Below are 21,013 nucleotides of genomic sequence, written 5' to 3'. Positions count from 1 at the left end.
AGCATGTAGCCGATTTGTGACTGCTAGTGGCAAATAACCCAAAGGGCTGGTGATGGGATACTAGTTGGGGTGGGCTCTGAGTTAATACAGAGAATTATTTCCCAAGAGTCTGGCTGTTGGGTCTTGTTGAAATGCTCAGGGTCTAACTGATCGCCATATTTGGGGTCGGGAAGGAATCCACCGGATCAGATTGGTAGAGACCCTGGGGGCTTTTTGCATTCCTCAGCAGCATAGGGCACAGGTCACTTGCAGGTTTAAACTAGTATAAAGGGTGAATTCTCTGTAACTTGAAGTCTTTAAATCATGATATCAGAACTTCAGTAACTCAGCCAGAGGTTAGGGGTCTATTACAGGAGTGGGTGGGTGAGATTCTGTGGTGTGCAATGTGCAGGTGGTCAGACTAGATGGTCATTCTGGTCCCTTCTGGCCTCAAAATCTGAGAGTCTATGAGATCTGGTCTGTACTGACCAATGTTTTGACTGGAGTACAATAATACTTTTACTTCAAGAGTTTGCAAAATACAGATCAGGCAAACTGGAATGAACAAAATATTTGACAGAAAATGGTATGGCACTTTCAATCAATGATTTTTTAAACAAATTCCATGTTCTGTTGGCACCACATATTTTGTGGTTGCATTTCTGGGACCCATCTTTGTTCAGATTTTATTTTAAATGTTAATGATTAACCACAGAGACAGTCTATTTTTTTTTTAATTGTGTTGCAAAGACAGATTAAATTGTGATATAGACTGCAGACTCCAGGCCTGCTTAGACTGATATACTGAAGGTTTTAGAAATCTGTTTTCAGCCTTTAAATACTGGCTCAATGCCTGTTACACTGTCTTCAGTCACAAACATAACTATAAATAATGATGTAATGAATTTATTATCCTTCTGCCTTCCCTCAAAGACATTTGTCTTAGTTTGTAGTTATTGACTGAATTTTGTGAATGGTAAAACCAAAACCTACAGAAAAAATAACTTGTGAGTATAGAAGTTTTTAATTACTCTTGCTTATAAACAGACCACTTAACCTTATGTACAGCAGAGACAAAGATTGTCAAAAATATTATTGTTCTTCCTACATTCAGACATAAGGCCAAATTCTGGTTGGCCTTTCCATGTATTTGGCAAGAGAGGTAGCCAGGAGGGGAACTACAATACTCATCTTCATGGAGCTAATATGTTGCAGAGATTGGATGAGGAAGCTGGGGAAGAGATTGGAACTGGGAGACAGTGGGAGGGGAGGGAAGAGACAGATTGAATAAGAAGTTAGGAGTGGGCAAACTGGTACTCACTTGGCCATGGGAGTGGAGACTGGGACTAGGCAGGCCAGGACAATGGGACTGGGATAAGGAGCTAGGAATGGGGAAAGGGACAGGTGGTTAAGGACAGGGCAGAAAGGGTCAAGGTTGGCGGGAATAGGCAGAAGGATTCTATGACCTCATGAGAGCATGCCCCTCTCCAAAATCTGAAATGAAACCCAAGATTTCTGAGTCCCACCGTTCCTCTGTTGGCAGAAAATATCTGCGAAACCCACTGGCAAACTCTCTCATTCCCTTCTAGTGCTTGTCTATGTAGAGACTGACAAGCTATTAGCTCAGGTGACAGAGGTCTGTGTGGTGGATATAAAGGTTCCAATCCTGCTGATGACCCATATAGGTGTCAGTTAATGGAATAATGATGCCAATTAATGGAATTTCTGGGACGGATTTCAGTTTTCTTTTTTAAAAAACCTAGGAAATTGCAGACAAAGTATGATAATAGAACATTAAGGTTGCAAATTCAAGCACTCAAAAGCTAGAAAATGCCTGAATTAAGGTTGCCAGTGCAACCTGAATTTGCCCCCCCCCCCCTTGTGCATATGCAGTCTGATAGCGTTTTTAATTATATGATCACATGCTATTTTTTACAGAGAATCCTCGCCTCTTTCAGTGCACGGGGTGCAGCTGCTCCAGGGATGAATCAGGGTTGTGTAGTGAAGGGGGCTGCTGTCTGTAGGACCCTTGCCTCATTTGTTGCACAAGTTGGAAAGTGTGAGACAGAATTGCAAGAAGCGAAGGGATGGTCTCATGGTTAAGGCAGTTGAATGCCACCCTGGAGAATTGAATGCTATCTCTGCCTCTGCCAGAGTTCCTATGTGATGCTGTTTCCAAAAATGGGGGGTGGTTTAATCCCCCCAGCAAATTAATCCTGAAGGCATCCTACCTAATCAGGTGCATGTAGCTTATGATCTGGGGAGTGCTGTCCTTATTTATGTGAATGTAGGAAGAATGGAAGAGACATTTTTGCTGAATTTACATTTTGTAGAGACTGTAAATGCATAAAAGAGTAAATCAGTTTCAAATGTGGAATACTTACAAAATGAGATCTATTGTGGCATATAGGGCTGCTGACCCAGAACAGTACCTAGTTCCCCATTTGAACCTCTGTCATGCTATAAAAGAGATTCATTGGGTTTGCACAGGTTAACACTATAAAGGTCATATATGGATTAGAGAAAGATACTAACCCAGAGAAATGCAAGATTATCATGCATTCCTGTCCCTAAATTTAGCCCTCGCATCCAGTTTACTCACTCACTTCTCCTTCATATTATATTGTTTTGAAAAATTACAAGGTTCTCTTTCTCCTCATCTGTGCCCTACAAAATCTTAGTCAAAGAACAGTGAGATCTCTGCCATTACTGGTGGCAGAAGACCCAGAGACAAATGAGTTAATGCAGAAAGAAAATGTCTGTACTGAACTGGATACAAATGCTACAGCAACATTACTTGGTGGAAGCGATAACAAAGAAAATTAATTTTTACTAATAAGCTTAAACTTAAGTGTTAGACTATTGTTAGTTTGAGGATAAGAAATTAGTTATGAATTTAATTTCAAATACGAATGTGATATGCTTAAAGTTCATATTGTGTAATGATGTAAGAAAATTTCTTAAGCAGCCTCCTCATTCCATCTGTGAAGTGGGGAAGATATATGATATATAGGCCTATAGTAGTATGGACATGAAGAATAAACTTTAATTTATGATATTTTCAGTAAATTTATGCTAATGAATTAAACAAGCAGCTTGGCTTTGAGATTGATAAAGCAAAATAATCTTTCACCTAGTTCCCTAGTGTTCCCGATAGAGTGACAGTTCTGTAATTTCTTACTTTGCTCATGAGGCCCTGTCTGACTTGGGAAAATGTAAGCATGAGACATGAATGGGTGGGGAACAACTTTTCTAAGCCAAAGGACAAAGAGTCATACATTATGACCAGGAAGGTACCAGGCCCTAATAGTCAGGAGGCCATTCAGGGGGGATATGATAGAGGTATGTAAAATCATGAGTGGTTTGGAGAAAGTGAATAAGGAAAAGTTATTTACTTGCTCACATAATATAAGAACTAGGGGCCATCAAATGAAATTAATGGGCAGCAGGTTTAAAACAAATAAAAGAAAGTTCTTCTTCACACAGCGCACAGTCAACCTGTGGAACTCCTTGCCTGAGGAGGTTGTGAAGGCTAGGACTATAACAGGGTTTAAAAGAGAACTAGATAAATTCATGGAGGTTAAGCCATTAATGGTTATTAGCCAGGATGGGTAAGGAATGGTGTCCCTAGCCTGTCTGTCAGTCAGAGGGTAGAGATGGATGGCAGGAGAGAGATCACTTGATCATTATCTGTTAGGTTCACTCCCTCTGGGGCACCTGGTATTGGCCGCTGTCGGCAGACAGGCTACCGGGCTGGATGGACCTTGGTCTGACACAGTATGGCCATTCTTATGTTATGTTACGTTCTTATTCAGGGCTGTTCACCTAGATAAGGGGAGTTGAAATCCATTTTGGTGGATTCCTCGTGTCCTATTATTCACTACAATTGCTTTTGGAAAAACCACACCCGTGGGTATGACAAAGAAACAGTACCCTAAGAAGGAGGGCCCCAATGGCAGAACAAAAGTCAGACTGACCTCACTTCAGGACTGGACTGTGCGGTTGAGGTAAGAAACCTGTGGTCTCCTGATTTGGTCAGAAGATTGCTAGTATGATGCCAGGTTGAATTTTACTCATAAAAACCAGGTAAACAACAAACTGTGTCTGCTCCTCTCAAGGTCACCATGATGACAAACAGAGGCTGATATTCCTACTTTCCCTTCTATGAACAAACATTGCAGACCTGCCAGTTGATCAGAGGATGATGCCCGGTAGTGACAATGCCTGAACCAGAAGACATTGCCTAGTTTCTCAAACTGCAGTTCCTGAATGACTCAAACTGAAGAGCAGATCCTTTTTCTTTTCTGAGTACCTTTTCCTTTTGTTTCCTTAACAGGACATCTGAATACCTGTAGGGATGCCTGCCAGGGAAAATTTGTCCTAACCTTTTTTAGGTGCCGCTGTATGTGTATATGTCTATTAATAGCATGTGCCTATAAGCCCCATAGTACAAATTACCATTGACCATTAATTAACCTAGGTTCAAAGCAGATATTATCATAGAACAAATTAACCCGGATACATAACGATGCAAACTTGAACCCCTTGTTTACACAAAGGAAAGTATAAGCTCCTAAATAAACTGCATTGAGATACAGAGACAAAGTGGGTGAGGTAATATCTTTTATTGGACCAATTTCTGTTGGTCAAAGGGATAAGCTTTCAAGCTTACAGAGCTCTTCTTCAGTCCTGGGAAAAGTACTCAGCTAAATACAAGGTGGAATAGATTAAATATATGGAATTAATATGTTGTAAGAGACCATTCAAGGTGAAGTGGGTATTTAACACCTCTGAGGTCATAGGACAAAGGGGAGTTAGTGGGTTATAGATTGTTGTAATGAGCCATAAATCCAGTGTTTTTATTGAATCTATGATTTTTTGTGTCTAGCAAAGTTATGAATTTAAGCTCCCAGGCTCATCTTTTGAAGGTGTTGTGCAGCTTTACTTTGAGGGCGAGGACTAAGAGGTCAGACATGGAGTGATCATTTTGTGAAAAGTGTTTTATCATTTTTCTGGGTGAGTTCATTTGAGAGCATAGTGATTCTCTTGTTTCATCCACATAGCTGTTATTGTGGCATTTAGTGCATTAGGTACGCCACATGTGATAGGCAAGTGTAAGACCATAAAGACACTGAATATATGGTTCATTACAACAATCTGTAACCAACTAACCTTCCTTTGTCCTATGACTGCAGAGGAGTTAACAGCCCACTTCACCTTGAATGGTCGTTTGCAACGAGAGTTAACTCCTTATGCTTAATCTCTTCCACCTTTTTTTCAGTTACAACACTCTGAGTGTCTTTCCCACACCTGAAGAACTCTGTAAGCTTGAAAGTTTGTCTCGTTTACTAACAGAAGCAGAGCTGGCTCCAGGGTTTTTGCCGCCCCAAGCGTCGAAAAAATAAATAAATAAAAAAATGAAATAAAAAAGCCGCGATCGCGATCGGCGGCAGCTCCACCGCGCCGCTTTCTTCTTCAGCGGCAATTCGGCGGCAGGTCCTTCCCTCAGAGAGGGACTGAGGGACCCGCCGCCGAATTGCTGCCGAAGAGCCCGACGTGCCACCCCTTCCCCTTGGCTGTCCCAAGCACCTGCTTGCTGGGCTGGTGCCTGGAGCTGGCTCTGAACAGAAGTTGGTCCAATAAAAGATATTACCTGACCCACTGTGACTCTCTAAAGCTTGGTCTACACTGCAGTTAGAGCAACATAAGGCATCTTATGTCGACCTAAGTATGTCAGTATCTACACTACAGCCTTGCTCCCACCAATGTAAGTGCTCTACTACACCGTCATCACAACTCAACCTCCCCGAGAGGTGTAGGACTCATGTTGGTGTACTTAGAGTGATGCAATGTCTGTGTAGACACTGCATTCCTTACATCGGCTGTGGGCTGTCATTCTTGTCAATGTCATGGCTAACATAGGTCAATTTAAGATTGTAGTGTAGATATGCCCTAATATCCTGAGACCAACATGCGTACTACAACAACAACAGCAATACCACCCCTCGCAAAGAAACAAAAACGTACAGAGACAGAAAGACTGTCAGACATTCAATCATTGGTGGTGTTAACTTTGTGATTTGATTCCTGATTGTGCTCATGTAAAGACTTGACCAATTGTTGGTCTTAAATTATTCTTTTTTAATTTACTATTTGTATTGCTAATGCCTTGATTTGACTAACTTGATTTACACTGTAATCAATCTAATTTTCATATTCTTTAGTACTTTAGGTATGAATAAGAAATTAGTTAACCTTATAGTTTTTTCTGTTCTTAAATAAAAGTTACAAAAAATACTGCAAACTGGGTCTCTGATCAAATGGTGATGAGGTAAAAACAACCTTAAAGGGATATTAAAATAATAATAGAGCATTTGACTCAAGTCTTGAAAACCCTCCTACTATTATTACATAACTCAAACCAAACTTTTCACAAAAACCAAATCGTATCACTCATTGCTTGTCTACACTTGAAACGCTACAAGTGACAGTGCTGCAGCTGCGCCGCTGTAGCGCGTCGATGTAGCGCTACCTATGCCGATGGGAGGGGTTCTCTTATCGGCATAGGTAATCCACCTCTGTGATAGGGAGTAGCTAGGTAGACAGAAGAATTCTCCCATCAACCTACCACTGTTTACCCCCATGTTTAGGTTGGCTTAACTGCGCTGCTCAGGGTTGTGGACTTTTCACACCTCTGAGTGACATAGCTGGGTTAACCTAACTTTTTAGTGTATAACAGGCCTAATTGTGTGATTTACAGAAATTCTGAGCACTTATAGCTGCAACTGAAGTCAGTGGGACCTGTGCTTTAAACATGTACTTGGCATTATATAGCACTTTACTCTGAATAATCCAGTCCTATGCTTCTCATATTGGGCACGCAAAATGAATGGAAATCTATTACCTTAATTTCTGTGTGCATCACTTCCTCATCTATAAAATGGGGATGATGCATCTCATCTCATAAGGATGTTGTGAAGATAATGTTTGTGAAGCACTCAGATACTGTAAAGATGAGTGCCATAGAAAAGCCCATGAAAAATTTAATAATTATTTATCAGAGCAGGTTTGAATTTGAATAGTATGCAGTAAATAGAGCGTGAGGACATACATTGAATAATGAGGAGAAAAAAATATTCCATAGCTATTCATTAGGAGAACACCATCCACTCTGGGCACTGAATTAGGAGGTATCCTGTGGAAAAAAATAGTATGTAGTCATGTAATTAAAGACTGTATCATGTTTGTTCATATGCCTCACTCTGCATATGCATCAACTTTACTTCTGGCAATTCCCAACTTTTCAGTGCTTGACTTTGCAAGCTTAATAATGTACTTTTAATGAAGTTTTTGTGTATAATATATCTGTACTGTGTGCGTATATATATATATATATTATTTATAAAAAGCAACAGAGAGTCCTGTGGCACCTTTAAGACTAACAGATGTATTGGAGCATAAGCTTTCGTGGGTGAATACCCACTGCGTCTGACGAAGTGGGTATTCACCCACGAAAGCTTATGCTCCAATACATCTGTTAGTCTTAAAGGTGCCACAGGACTTTCTGTTGCTTTTTACAGATCCAGACTAACACAGCTACCCCCTGATACTTTATTATTTATACTACAGTAGTGCCTACAGGCCCAGTCATTAATCGGGTACTCATTATTTTAGGCACTTACAAATACATAATAAAGAGATGTTGCTGGCCCCTAAGAGCTTACATGGTGATTATAGAGATTAAAGGAAGTTTTCAGCCCTGCTAAACTTTTTACTCTTCATATCTCAAAATAATGTCTTAATATTTTTCAGGTACAGCGTGCTAGCACTGATTTCAACAGGATAGCATAGGAAAATATCACTGCTGGCTTGCTTTGCTTGATTGTGTTCAGTTTTTGGCGCACAATCAGGCTACCACTACTGGGTTATTGTAGTAGGCCAAATTCATCCCTGGTGTGTCTCCATTGAGTTCACTGGAGCAATACAAGGGATGCATTTACCCCACATTGAGTATCAGATGGTACGGTTGGAGTATTACATAATTAATATGTATATGAAAATCTGATTATTTTAAACAAATTAAATTATATTTTGGAGTATCTTTAATTGTATTATCTTAAACTCTCACAGATTTTCCACTGTTCTAAACCTTAGCAATTCTTTTTAGTGGGAATAACCACATTAAATTAAATAAAACCACCCCAAATTAATAAATAAAATTGAATAACCCCCCTAAAATTAATGTCCACATACAGGCAATGATTCCTGTATACATACATTCTACTGCCATCAGTGGGGGTTGCCAAACTCACAGATTGAGGGCAGCGTATGGCAATGTACAGTCTTCAGCTCAGACATCCTATTAATCAGGCAACATTAACCAGTTTTGGACCAAATTCAGTGGCATCTGATGTGTGTAACATAGGACTAGAATTTACGCAAGGACTGTTAGTACCACAATTAAAAGAATATTTTGTACATACTGGTTTTTATGTCTATTGTTAAAATATCACCTATAGACTAAACTATACAAAAATCTGCAGTGGGAAAATGGATAAAGCAATTAGAGGTAGAGTGTTGTGGTGGATGAATATAGGAACTCCTGAGTATACTTCCCAGCTCAGCCACTGACTTGCTCTGTGGACACGGGAAAGTGACTTGAAACTCACTGGGCTATACTGACTGGAGGGGAGAAGGCTGGAGAATGTATATCCCATCCAACTGGTCTCCATAAACACTTCAATGGCCCCTTTCTGCCTCAGAGGGGTCCTAGAGACAATTTTCAAATGCTACTTCGTGTTAAAAATGCCCTTCTCCACTGCTTCATTCTGTCCTTCTCTGCTTGTGGCCAAGTGTGAGACAATTACAGGCAGAAACAACCATTGAGAAGATACCATCTAATATCCAAAGGAGGAGCTTTCCTTATGGCTGTCCAGAGCCTGTAGCACTGAACTTGTTTATAGGCCAAGTTTTGAGGCACTCCATGTGTGACATTAAAAGAGCGAATTTGCATATTTTAAAACAATTTGTACATACCCATACACTTAACCTAAGGTCCACCTAACCTGCCTCAAGGTCCAAATGCCACCTCGAAATGCTGGGCTGCTAGCCCTTTGCTCATTCTTTGCAAATGGGACAGGTCTTCATATGCTAGAATAAGGATAATTAATCTCATTGTGCCCCAAAAAGTAACTAGTGCTGCAGAAGGGGAAACAATAGTTAGTTTATACCAAAATGGCAGTCTTCTACAAAAGATACAAGTACAGAAAGAGATCCTGTAATATCTATCTGTGATATTCTAGGAATACCACACACAAACGTAAGTAGTGGAGAGCGGCTGCACCTATTGCCTGAACGTGCTATCAGCATTTGACATCCAATGTCTGCTGTGCTTTTGCATCTAATGGCAGTAATGCTGCTAGAGATTCCTCTTTGGGCTAGGGTATCAAGCTAGCCAAGTAGGAAAGAGAGTCAGAGCAAAACTGCTTGCCCAGGGTGCAATCTTGAGCTCCAAAAGAAACTGCAGTGAGCAAACTCATGCAGAAACACTTCTCCCACACACCTGCTATGACTCAAACAATTCCTCTGTGTGTTATTCAGAGCTGCTGCATCTTTTTGGAATAATACTGTAACCATTACTGGAATATACTATCCACAGTGAAAAAGACAGTTCAAAGCAGGTTTCCACTTAAACACTACGATAATCTGTAAATTATGATGTGAAGGATCAAAATACACAGGTTTTACATTTTATGCATTTGTCACTTATTGACTTGAGTAACCCAAAAGTTAGTGTGTTATGTGTCTTACCCGATTCCCACCCCGGATGTCCAATCCACAGTAATGTGAATTTGTGACAACCTGACTCTTTAGCACAAGCAGTAAAGACTCATTCCTTTAGCTATGAAGGTCACTGATTCAACCCCTGGTGTTGACAAGATAACAGCTATCACACTAGCATCTTTGAAATTTGAGAGTTACGTCTCATAGTGGCAGGCAAGGAGGAGATTAATACGCAGATATGCTAATATAATGCACACATGTGCACCCTGCTGCTGAAGCTGCTCCTGGCTGTACCCAATTTCCAGAAGTACATGAGAGGCTACAGAGTGTTTTGGGAAGTGAGTGCTGACAGATTCCTTTATGAAGGTTCCCTCTAGCTGACAGATTATGTTGTCACTACTAAACAGAGGATTGCTCTTAGTGTGTTTACTTGTAACATTTGCGGTTTTTAAAAAAACAAACAAACAGGATACAATGTTACAACGAATTTACCAACACACATCACAGTCTCAGGGTATGTCTACACCCAGCCGCTAGTTCGGCGGCTGGCAATCAAAGTTCTGGGTTCGACTTATCGCGTCTTGTCTGGACGCGATAAGTCGAACCAGGAAGTGCTCGCCGTCGACTGCGGTACTCCAGCTAGACGAGAGGAGTACCGCGGAGTCGACGGGGGAGACTGCCTGCCGCATGTGGACCGAGGTAAGTTCGAACTAAGGTACTTCGAACTTCAGCTACGTTATTCACGTAGCTGAAGTTGCGTACCTTAGTTCAATTTGGGGGTTTAGTGTAGACCAAGCCTCTCATACTCTTCAGGTGGGTTGACATAGTCAGAAGCAGCTCCAGCAGCACAGTTTATTCCCCTCTGATTTTCAGGCAGGGGCAGTTCCCTTTCTCCCTGACTATGGCGAGTCATACAGTGAGGTACACCAAAGCAGTATAAAAAAAATCCCCCAAGAAATGAACAAACAAAAACTATGTTTTAGTGGCAGTTAAGGATGCAGCAGGACGCACTCCATTAACCCAAAATCTTAACATTAGGGACACAGGAAGTTAAGGGGAACCCTTCCTTTTGCATATCTTTCCACCTTCACTGCCTAGAACACCGTTGATAACACACTCCAATGCTTCATAAGGCTTTCACATCCATCTCAATATATACTCTAATTTCATCAAACTTGCAGTCTGACACAAAACTTTAACATAACCACAATGGTATTAAGGCAGAATAGCTTCCCAAATGCATGGAATAGTTGACGGTCTGATGAGCTGATCTGTTGATATAACTGAAATAAATGCATATGAGGTCACTGTTAAGATTTTGCATTCAAGTATAGGAAAAAGCAAGGGAATCTGGCAAGGAAAGGAGACAAAACAAAATGTTGCATGCCTCGTTGTAGTAAAATGGTGAATTCTGCAGCAAAAATGTCAAATTCTGCACCTGCAAAATCCTGAATGAAATGGATGGGAAAATTCATTTATCAGAGCTTTGTTGCAGGTTCTCTTCAGACTCAAGCACATGTCACTGCATTGTTAACATTTGCTTCACATTTTCAAGATTCTGTCCTCAACCATAACAGCTACTTTTTATTTAAAGACACTGAGTTTCCGGAGCACAATTCTGCAACAAAGGGTAAACTCTGCAGCCATAGACTACTCTGTGCCTTGGATATACTTTGTCACTGTGGTTTTCACTAACTCTGTGGGCCAAATCAACCCATACGCAATAAACCCACAATAAGTACTGCAAACTTTACAAGGCTCTGTAGTAGGAAGAGAGCCTGAACCTTAAGCTCTTGTATTAGAGACCTGGTATGAGGCGTGACCTACTCACAGAATCTGGCAAGAACAGGGCTGATATTGCAGAAATACACATTCCTAAGAAGTGCTAGTCACAGAGTACTCATGCAAACTCATCTCAATATCAAGTGGTACCAGAACATCCTGATATCAAGGATGGTACAAAAACATTCCCCACGGATAACAGGAACACACTGACCCCTCCTAAAAGATAAGGTCAGGATGACAGTACGTAATGGAGATGTTTTGATCGAACCAACATGTACAAGGTGATGAGTGATAACTAGCCATGTCAGGGGGCAGTAACTATAGTAACTATGTCAGAGGGACAGTATTAACTTATCAAAGGGGTAGCCGTGTTAGTCTGGATCTGTAAAAGCAGCAAAGAGTCCTGTGGCACCTTATAGACTAACAGACGTTTTGGAGCATGAGCTTTCGTGGGTGAATACCCATGCATCCGAATAAGTGGGTGTTCACCCACGAAAGCTCATGCTCCAAAATGTCTGTTAGTCTATAAGGTGCCACAGGACTCTTTGCTGCTTTTACAGTATTAACTTGTTTGTATCGGTATAAAGATGTATCTCAGAGGGAGTATCTTTGTCTAGCCTAGGGAGGAACAGAAAGTCCCGCCAGTCACTAAGCTGGTCCATTGTTACGGGCATACATGTATTAGTGGACCGGTAGCGTCTGCAGGTTACTAGTACCATACTTTGTTGACAATAAACCTGGCCAGGAACCTTTGTCCCTTAACGGACCTTGTGGTCATTGGGCGGTTCGCTCGAGGTCTGCCGTGCCAGCTTGTCTGTGCTGGAGCGGCACACAGAGCAAACACACATGAAGCCAAACATCTATCAACATCTAACTACAGGCTCCCCCTCAGAATTTCCCTGGCATTATTCCATCAAAACTAATGAATCCACTCTGAAATCTGCACATATCTGGTGGATTCACAGAGTGTGAATGACTCTGCACTGGTTCTCTGTCCTTTACAGCCCTCTCCAGCTCCATGGCAGTCTGGTGGGACCTATGCTGCCAAGGATTTCCTTTCCAGCTGGGCTCCTGAAATAACACTGGGAAGAATGAGAAAAGCAATATTTTAAGCAGGGAATCCCCCTGGGGATGGGGGGGACTATGAGGTCTCTGCTAGAGCAGAGGCCCTCCCACCAGTCTCCCCATCCCCCTACATACTTAATCACCTCATGGAATTTATGTGATAAAAGGAAAGTAAATACTGCTCTCAGCAACAGCAAATAAGACTAACCGAAAGCTACTATGTTCTGTGTCCAATAACACCACACTGTGCCTTGATCACTAATACTGCAAGAAAAAGTCTGTCTAGTCTGTCCTGAACACCAAAAAGTTTACAATATCCTTTGAAAACTGAATGACAAACTAAAAAAAGCATAACATACCTGACGTACAAAACTATTAGAGGTAGTGTCAGAAGACGTACTCCCATCTGATCCTTTAAATCGGTTTTTTCTTCTAGCGCCTTTTCCGTAACACTGTAAAAAAATAAAACAGGAATACTGTTAATTTCCCTTACACAGAAACTTCAAATACAAACATTACTGATGTAACATGACATGTTTGACTGCTCGGGGCTCAACTGGGCAACCTTCCTCAAGTTGGTGAGCAATTACGCAAGTAATTGATGGGACACGTGAATAAGTAAGTGCTGACCAACATGAATATGGTTTGCACAGTCAAGCCCTAAAAGGTTCTCTCTCTCCTTTCAGGTTCAGTGAAGCAGTTTTACAAACTAGTACGATGTAATATTATATTCACAAGTCAGAATAGCATGGCTTTATTTTATAGTTACTTTAAATGTACTTCCTAATAAGAGAGATGCTGGAGAAGTCTACAGTACATCCTAATTATGAGCCAAATCAGCTGGGAGAAAGAAACAGAAAAATGTGAATGATAATTGTTTAAGAACAGTTTACTAAATGCTACAAAATCCACAATCATACAATTGAGAAAGAAGGTTACACTGGTCAATAAACCAGCCTTACTTAGGGTATGTCTACACTACGAGAGTAGTTCGATTTTACTTAAAGCGAATTTGTGCAACCGATATTACAAAGTCGAACGTGTGTATCCACACTAAGGACAGTAATTCGACTTTGTGAGTCCACACTAACGGGGCAAGTGTCGACATTGGAAGCAGTGTACTGTGGGCAGCTATCCCACAGTTCCCGCAGTCCCCGCTGCCCATTGGAATTCTGGGTCGAGCCCCCAATGCCTGCTGGGGCAAAAAATGTGTCGAGGGTGGTTTTGGGTAACTCGTCATTCAACCGTCACTCCCGCCCTCCCTCCGTGAAAGCGCCGGTGGGCAATCAGTTCGCGCACTTTTCTGGTGATTGACAGCGCGGACGCCACAGCACTGCGAGCATGGAGCCTGCTGCGATCATCGCTGCAGTTATGGCCGTTGTCAACACCTCGCACCTTATCATCCACCTTTTTCAGAGGCAGATGCTGAGAAATCGGGCGAGGAGGCTACGGCAGCGCGGTGAGGACATTAAGTCTGAGAGGGGCACAGACCTCTCACAAAGCACGGGACCCCGCGCCGTGGACATCATGGTGGCAATGGGTCATGTTGATGCTGTGGAATGGCGATTCTGAGCCCGGGAAACAAGCACGGACTGGTGGGACCGCATAGTGCTGCAGGTCTGGGATGAATCACAGTGGCTGCGAAACTTTCGGATGCGGAAGGGAACTTTCCTGGAACTTTGTGAGTTGCTGTCCCCTGCCCTGAAGCGCAAGGACACCCGGATGCGAGCAGCCCTGACTGTCCAGAAGCGAGTGGCCATAGCCCTCTGGAAGCTTGCAACGCCAGACAGCTACCGGTCAGTCGCGAATCACTTTGGCGTGGGCAAATCTACCGTGAGGGTTGCTGTGATGCAAGTAGCCAACGCAATCGTTGAGCTACTGCTCTCAAAGGTAGTGACCCTGGGAAACGTGCAGGTGATCATAGATGGCTTCGCTGCAATGGGATTCCCAAACTTCGGTGGGGCTATAGATGGAACTCACATCCCTATCCCGGGACCGGCCCACCAGGCCAGCCAGTACATTAACCGAAAGGGCTACTTTTCAATGGTGCTGCAAGCACTCGTGGACCATAGGGGACGTTTTACCAACATCAACGTCGGATGCCCGGCAAGGTTCATGATGCTCGCGTTTTCAGGAACTCTGGTCTGTTTAGACGGCTGCAGGAAGGTATTTACTTCCCGGACCACAAAATAACTGTTGGGGATGTGGAGATGCCTATAGTCATCCTCGGGGACGCAGCCTACCTGCTAATGCCCTGGCTCAGGAAGCCCTATACAGGCACCCTGGACAGTGAAAAAGAACTCTTCAACTACCGGCTGAGCAAGTGCAGAATGGTGGTGGAGTGTGCTTTTGGACGTCTGAAGGGGAGAGGGAGAAGCTTACTCACTCACTCTGATGTCAGCGAAACCAATATCCCCATTGTTATTGCAGCTTGCTGTGTGCTCCACAATCTCTGTGAGAGCAAGGGGGAGACATTTATGGCAGGGTGGGAGGTTGAGGCAAATCGCCTGGCTGCTGATTACGCCCAGCCAGACAGCCGGGCGATTAGAAGAGCCCAGCGGGATGCACTGTGCATCCGGGAGGCTTTGAAAGCTAGGTTCCACAGTGAGCAGGGTAACCTGTGACTATTAAGTTTGTTTAAAGAGAAGCTGAACCTGCCCCCGTTTCTTTACCCACTTAATGTTGACTATCCTCTCCAGTTACATACCCCCTTCACCCCGTTGCCCCCCTTCCAATACACCTTTAAAAATAAAATAAATGGAACTTTGTTCATTAACACCGTTTTCTTTATTAAGGGTTTCGTGATAAAGGGTTGAAACTGGGACGCAGACTGTGGTGGGGAGCGGGTGTAGTGATGGAAAGGACGCTTCTAAACTCGAGGAATGACAGGCTCCTGCTCCTAGAGCAGTCCGCAGTGGTTGTTTCAACGGAGCCTGCCACCCCTCCTTTTCTGGACTCTGTGTGTGGGGGCTATGTGACTTTGTGGCGGGGGAGGGCGGTTACAGATCCCCTGCTGCGTGGCTCTGTCATCCAGGCTAAGGACCGCTGCATAAGATCTGTAACCACCCTCCCCCGCCACAAACTCACATAGCCCCCCCACACAGAACATGAAAACCACCTCCCAGACTGACTAGGGTGCCTAGTGACTGCAATGTGTGTGTGACCTTCTGCTGAACCTGCCCCCGTGTCTGTTCCCTGGTAAAGGTGACTGTCCTCTCCAATTACCAACGCCCTTCCCCCCCTTCAAACACACTGTCCTCTAAAAGAACATGACGGAAACAGTAATTAACAGAAACTTATTTTTTATTAACAACTACACAGTTAGGGGATGAAACTGGGACGGGGGCTTGGATGAGGTGCTTTTGGAGTGAAGGAAAGGACTTATCAAATCTTTGGGAATGAGAGCCTTCTGGTACTTGAGCAGTCTGCATGGGTGGAGTGACTGTTTTCACGGCCCCTGCCGCCCCTCCTTCTTGGGACTTTGGGTGAGGGGGGGGATGGGACTTTGTGGCGGGGGAGGGCGGTTACAGATAGAATGCAGCGGGGCTCTGTCCTCCTGCCTCCGTTCCTGCAGAACATCTACAAGGCGCCGGAGCGTGTCCGTTTGCTCCCTCATTAGTCCAAGCAGCGTTTGAGTCGCCTGCTGGTCTTCCTGCCGCCACCTGTCCTCCCGTTCGCTGTGTGATCGCTGGTATTGCGACATGTTCTCCCTCCACTGGGTCTGCTGTGCCGCCTAGGCTCGGGAGCAGCCCATAAGTTCTGAGAACATCTCGTCCCGTGTCCTTCTCTTACGGCGCCTAATCTGCGCCAGCCTCTGGGAGGGGGATGCCCGGGTTGCTCGGGAGACACTCGCAGCTGGGGATGGGAAAAAGGGAGTGAATTCCTCAGAAAGATACAGTTTTGCGAACAATGAATATAGTCTTTCTCTGTGAACAAGACCATGCACAGCACCTATCACATGCGCACTCAGGACAAGGTCGAATTTTCGGCCTTCCCATTGAGTGCCTGGGGTCTTGCTGTACAGATCACACAAGCGGGGCCGGACAACGGAATTCGGCTAGCAGGCGGACATGGTAAGCCGTAGACTTTTGGCTGCTTAAAGCTTAATTTATAGCAGTGCCCTCCTTTCACGTTCCAAGCAATGCTCCTAGCGTTGGCCAGTTCCTGCTGCCGGCAATCCGGCCAGCATGAACTCTGCCCCTGTCCCACCCCCCTCGCGGCTGTCCCCGGGAAAGATCCCTGCATGCTGCCCCGTCACGCCTCCACCGCGTGGCTGTAAACGGCCGGTTACAGTTATGTAAAGGAACAGGCAATCAGTCCCAATAATAACATTCCCCTAATTTAAAGCAGGTCACCATGAGTGATATCACTCTGATGAGGATTTCGGAGACAGAGAAAGACCGCATGCTGCGTGAATGCCAGCAAGCACCAGGGCCGTATGCCGCCATGCTTTGCGAGGCAATGATCCCGGAGTACTTGCTGCTAGCCTGGCGCGGAAAAGTTTCCTATCATGGAGGACGCAATAAGGCCGCTCTCCCCAGGAACCTGATGCAAAGGCTTTCACAATACCTCCAGGAGACCTTCGTGGAGATGTCCCAGGAGGATTTCTGCTCTATCCCCGGACATATTGACAGAATTTTCCAGTAGCTGCACTGGCAAGGACTAAAAACTAAAGCCCCTAGGGCAACCTAATCATGAAAAACCGGACATGTTGACAAACTTTTCCAGTAGCTGCACTGGCAAGGACTAGAAACTAAAGCGCCTAGGGCAAACTAATCATGAGAAACCCATTGTTAAGATACCATTCCTATTCTGTTCAAAATAAATGTTTAAAACACTTACCTACTGATGTTTCCCCTGATTCACGGTCTGGGTTACCGCCTTGGGAGGGTTGGTAGGGGATCTCCATGAGGATGATGAAGAGATCCTGGCTGTCGGGGAAATCAGTATTGAAAGCGCTGTTGACTGCCTCGTCCTCCTCATCTCCTTCCTCATCTTCCCCGTCCGCGAACATCTCCGAGGAAGCGGCCGTCGACAATACCCCATCGTCAGAGTCCACGGACAGTGGTGGGGCAGTGGTGGCGGCCGCACCTAGAATGGAATGCAGTGCCTCGTAGAAACGGCATGTCTGGGGCTGGGATCCGGAGCATCCGTTTGACTCTTGGGTCTTCTGGTACCCTTGTCTCAGCTCCTTGATTTTCACGCGGCACTGCGTTGCATCCCGGCTGTATCCTCTCTCCGTCATGGCTTTGGAGATCTTCTCGTAGATCTTCGCATTCCGTTTTTTCGATCGCAGCTCCGAAAGCACAGACTCATCACCCCACACAGCGATCAGATCCAAGACTTCCCGATCAGTCCATGCTGGGGCCCTCTTTCTATTCTGCGATTGCATGGTCACCTCTGCTGGAGAGCTCTGCATCGTTGCCAGTGCTGCTGAGCTCGCCACGATGTCCAAACAGGAAATGAGATTCAAACTGGCCAGACAGGAAAAGGAATTCAAATTTTCCCGGGGCTTTTCCTGTGTGGCTGGTCAGAGCATCCGAGCTCGGACTGCTGTCCAGAGCGTCAACAGAGTGGTGCACTGTGGGATAGCTCCCGGAGCTATTAGCGTCGAATTCCATCCACACCTACCCTAATTCGACATGGCCATGTCGAATTTAGCGCTACTCCCCTCGTCGGGGAGGAGTACAGAAATCGATTTAAAGAGACCTCTATGTCAAACTAAATAGCTTCGTTGTGTGGATGGGTGCAGGGTTAATTCGAGTTAACGCTGCTAAATTCGACATAACCTCCTAGTGTAGACGAGGCCTTAGAGGGGAAGTGAAAGCAGCTATAATAAATAAATAATAAAACTAACTAATGAAAAAAAGGGGAAGTTAATAATAATGAACATAAATTAAAAGCTAGGAATTGTAGAAAATTGATAATGGAAGCAAAAGAACACCAGGTAACATCTATAGATCCTAACAATGGTATTGATTCATTACTAGTTGGATATGATAGAACTGTCAATAATAATGCTCAAAAGGAAGACATTCAATCAATATTTCTGTTCAGTAGCCACCTCCCTCTTGGTCACTGTACACAACACCACTATCCTGCCTGTCACTCAAGCCCATAACCTGTGCATCATTGTTGACTTGGACCTCTCTCTAGGTCCTCACATCTAGGCTATGTCTAAATCTTCCTACGTAACACCACTAATATACAGCCTTTTCTATCCATCCACACAGCTAAACTCTTGTCCAGGTTCTCACTATATCACTCTTGATTACAACAACATCCTTTTCTCTAGCCTTGACAAATGCAATCTTGCCTTGCTCAGATCCATTTAGAGTACAGCTGCAAAGATTATTCTTCTAGCCCATTACTTTGACGATTTCACCCCTCTCTTTGAATCCCTCCACTGGCTCCCTCTTCTCTATCACATCAAACTTATGCTGCTTGTACTCACTTTCAAGGCCCTTCACAGTCAATCCTCACCCAGTCTATCATCTTTCATTCACTATCAAGATGTCAACTCTGCCTCCAATCAGCCAATAATGCCAACCTCCATCTCCCACTTGTTAAATTTTCAAACCAGCACCTCAGTTCTTTCTCCCATGCTACCCCTCACACCTGAGAGTTCCCCATAAACATTCAAAAAGCTACCTCATTATCCTTAAAACTCTCCTTTGCTGTGATGCCTACAAAAATGTGACAACAGCCTCTGGTGTGTGGATACCACTGCCTATCATGCTGACCAATATCGTCTCATTGTTTCCTTCTACTCCCTCATATATTTATCTATAGCTGTCTTTGTTTCTTGTCTGATACTGTAAACTCTGCACAGAGTAAAAAACAAAACAAAATAAAAGGAGGAAAGATTTCGGCATCTGAGGAAACTGGAGGTTGATAGGTATCCTCATCATGCTAAAGAGGTGGTGGGCCACGTAATCCCCTCTTAAATTTACTCTTGCTAATAATCATGTATATGTTTGTAACTGCATGGCAGCACATCTTAACAAAAAAATCGGATTTCCTAATACTCTGCAACATTGCCACCCCAAACATTCAAAAATCCTGAGTCAGTCTCCCCACAAAAAAAGTCATGAGATTTTTAAAATTCTCATCATTTTAAAGTCAATACATTTTGGATTCTTTTTAATTGCCCTCTGGTATTTGAGCTCTTAGGGTTCAAATTTTCAAGCTTTTCTCCAAACTTTGAAGGCTAGCAACTTGCTTTTGTTTTTAAATGAGAGCTGAGATTCTCACATAATCACATGACTCCAGGAGCTGTGGATTTAAGAAAAACACCAAATATGATAAAATTTTGAGATTTGGGGTCACTGATTCTGTCTTATTATATTTTGCCTCTTCCTGTGCATTTCCTCACAGCTGTGTTGTGCAAGATCAAACTCTTTATTTGCATGAACAATTGTTTCTGGAGTTATAATTTTGGAAGAATAGTAAACTGATTTTTCACAATGTACATAATACTAGGCTGGAAATTTCAGTATTAAAATTAGGTATTTTATCTACATTTTGCTTATATTCCAGGAAGAAGTGTATAACAGTTGGTTATAACTGAACAATTACAAATAACAGGCTGAATTGTGACACATGGCTATTGGCCTAAATAAGCTGCAAGGTGAGCAGCCTTTCTTGAACCCAATGCACCAAGGTACTGCATATGCTTTACCATACTTCTGAATGTTCCAGCATGCACCCACCGGGGCAGCCTGCTCCATAGGCTTGTACACAGTAGTATTTATGCAGGGAACAGTCCCTGTAGTCTGGGCTTGTATGCTATATGCGCAAAGGCAATGCTCCTCAATACTACCCAAGAATATCTGCATGTGGTCAGCAACAATCTGGAACAAAGTAATTGTATTCATTTCGCAATTAGTAAGACTCCAATCCTGCAAACACTTAAGTATGGATATAACTTCAATCATGGGAGCAGTCTCATTGACTCAATGGGACTGCTAATACAAGTAAAGTTATGCATGCTCTTAAGTGTTTATATAGAATGGGGACCTTAGCTTGCTTTATTACTTAGTTACTTAGGTGTGTAAAGTTCTTTTAAAATGGGCTGCGTTGCTATAGACAAAGAAACACAACACACACATGTTTAAATTCTGTTGCTTCCTAAAATACCAGTCAGGCTGTGTAAGACTTTTTTTTTAACTACAAGTATTTTTGTAAAAATTGTTCTTCTTAAAGAGTGTGGTAGATGAAAAGTGATGAAGACATGTTTTTCATTCTCACTTTTAACTAAAAATAAGTCACTCATCCTTTATTTAAATCCACCGTATCTAATAAACCATGAAAATCATATTAATCATCTTACACATGCATAGCGGTTCCCTGAAAATTAACACTGTTTCATATATGAACAATTATTTCTAAGTTATTAAGA

At 43.3% G+C, this 21,013-nt stretch overlaps 1 protein-coding gene across 3 annotated transcripts in view; it reads right to left on the bottom strand.

Moving 5' to 3' along the window:
- Positions 1-21,013, bottom strand: part of CACNB2 (calcium voltage-gated channel auxiliary subunit beta 2) — a 419,858-nt gene that overhangs the window by 383,094 nt on the left and 15,751 nt on the right. For all 3 annotated transcript variants that reach the window (XM_065399326.1, XM_065399328.1, XM_065399327.1), the window contains exon 2: positions 12,972-13,064. In XM_065399326.1, coding sequence (XP_065255398.1) covers positions 12,972-13,064 — 93 coding nt within the window. The remainder of the gene's footprint in view (positions 1-12,971; positions 13,065-21,013) is intronic.

Source organism: Emys orbicularis, chromosome 2 (genome assembly GCF_028017835.1).
Source record: "Emys orbicularis isolate rEmyOrb1 chromosome 2, rEmyOrb1.hap1, whole genome shotgun sequence".
NCBI lineage: Eukaryota > Metazoa > Chordata > Testudines > Emydidae > Emys > Emys orbicularis.
The sequence above is the reverse complement of the archived record's forward strand: the minus strand, read 5'-3'. Positions and strand labels throughout refer to the sequence as shown.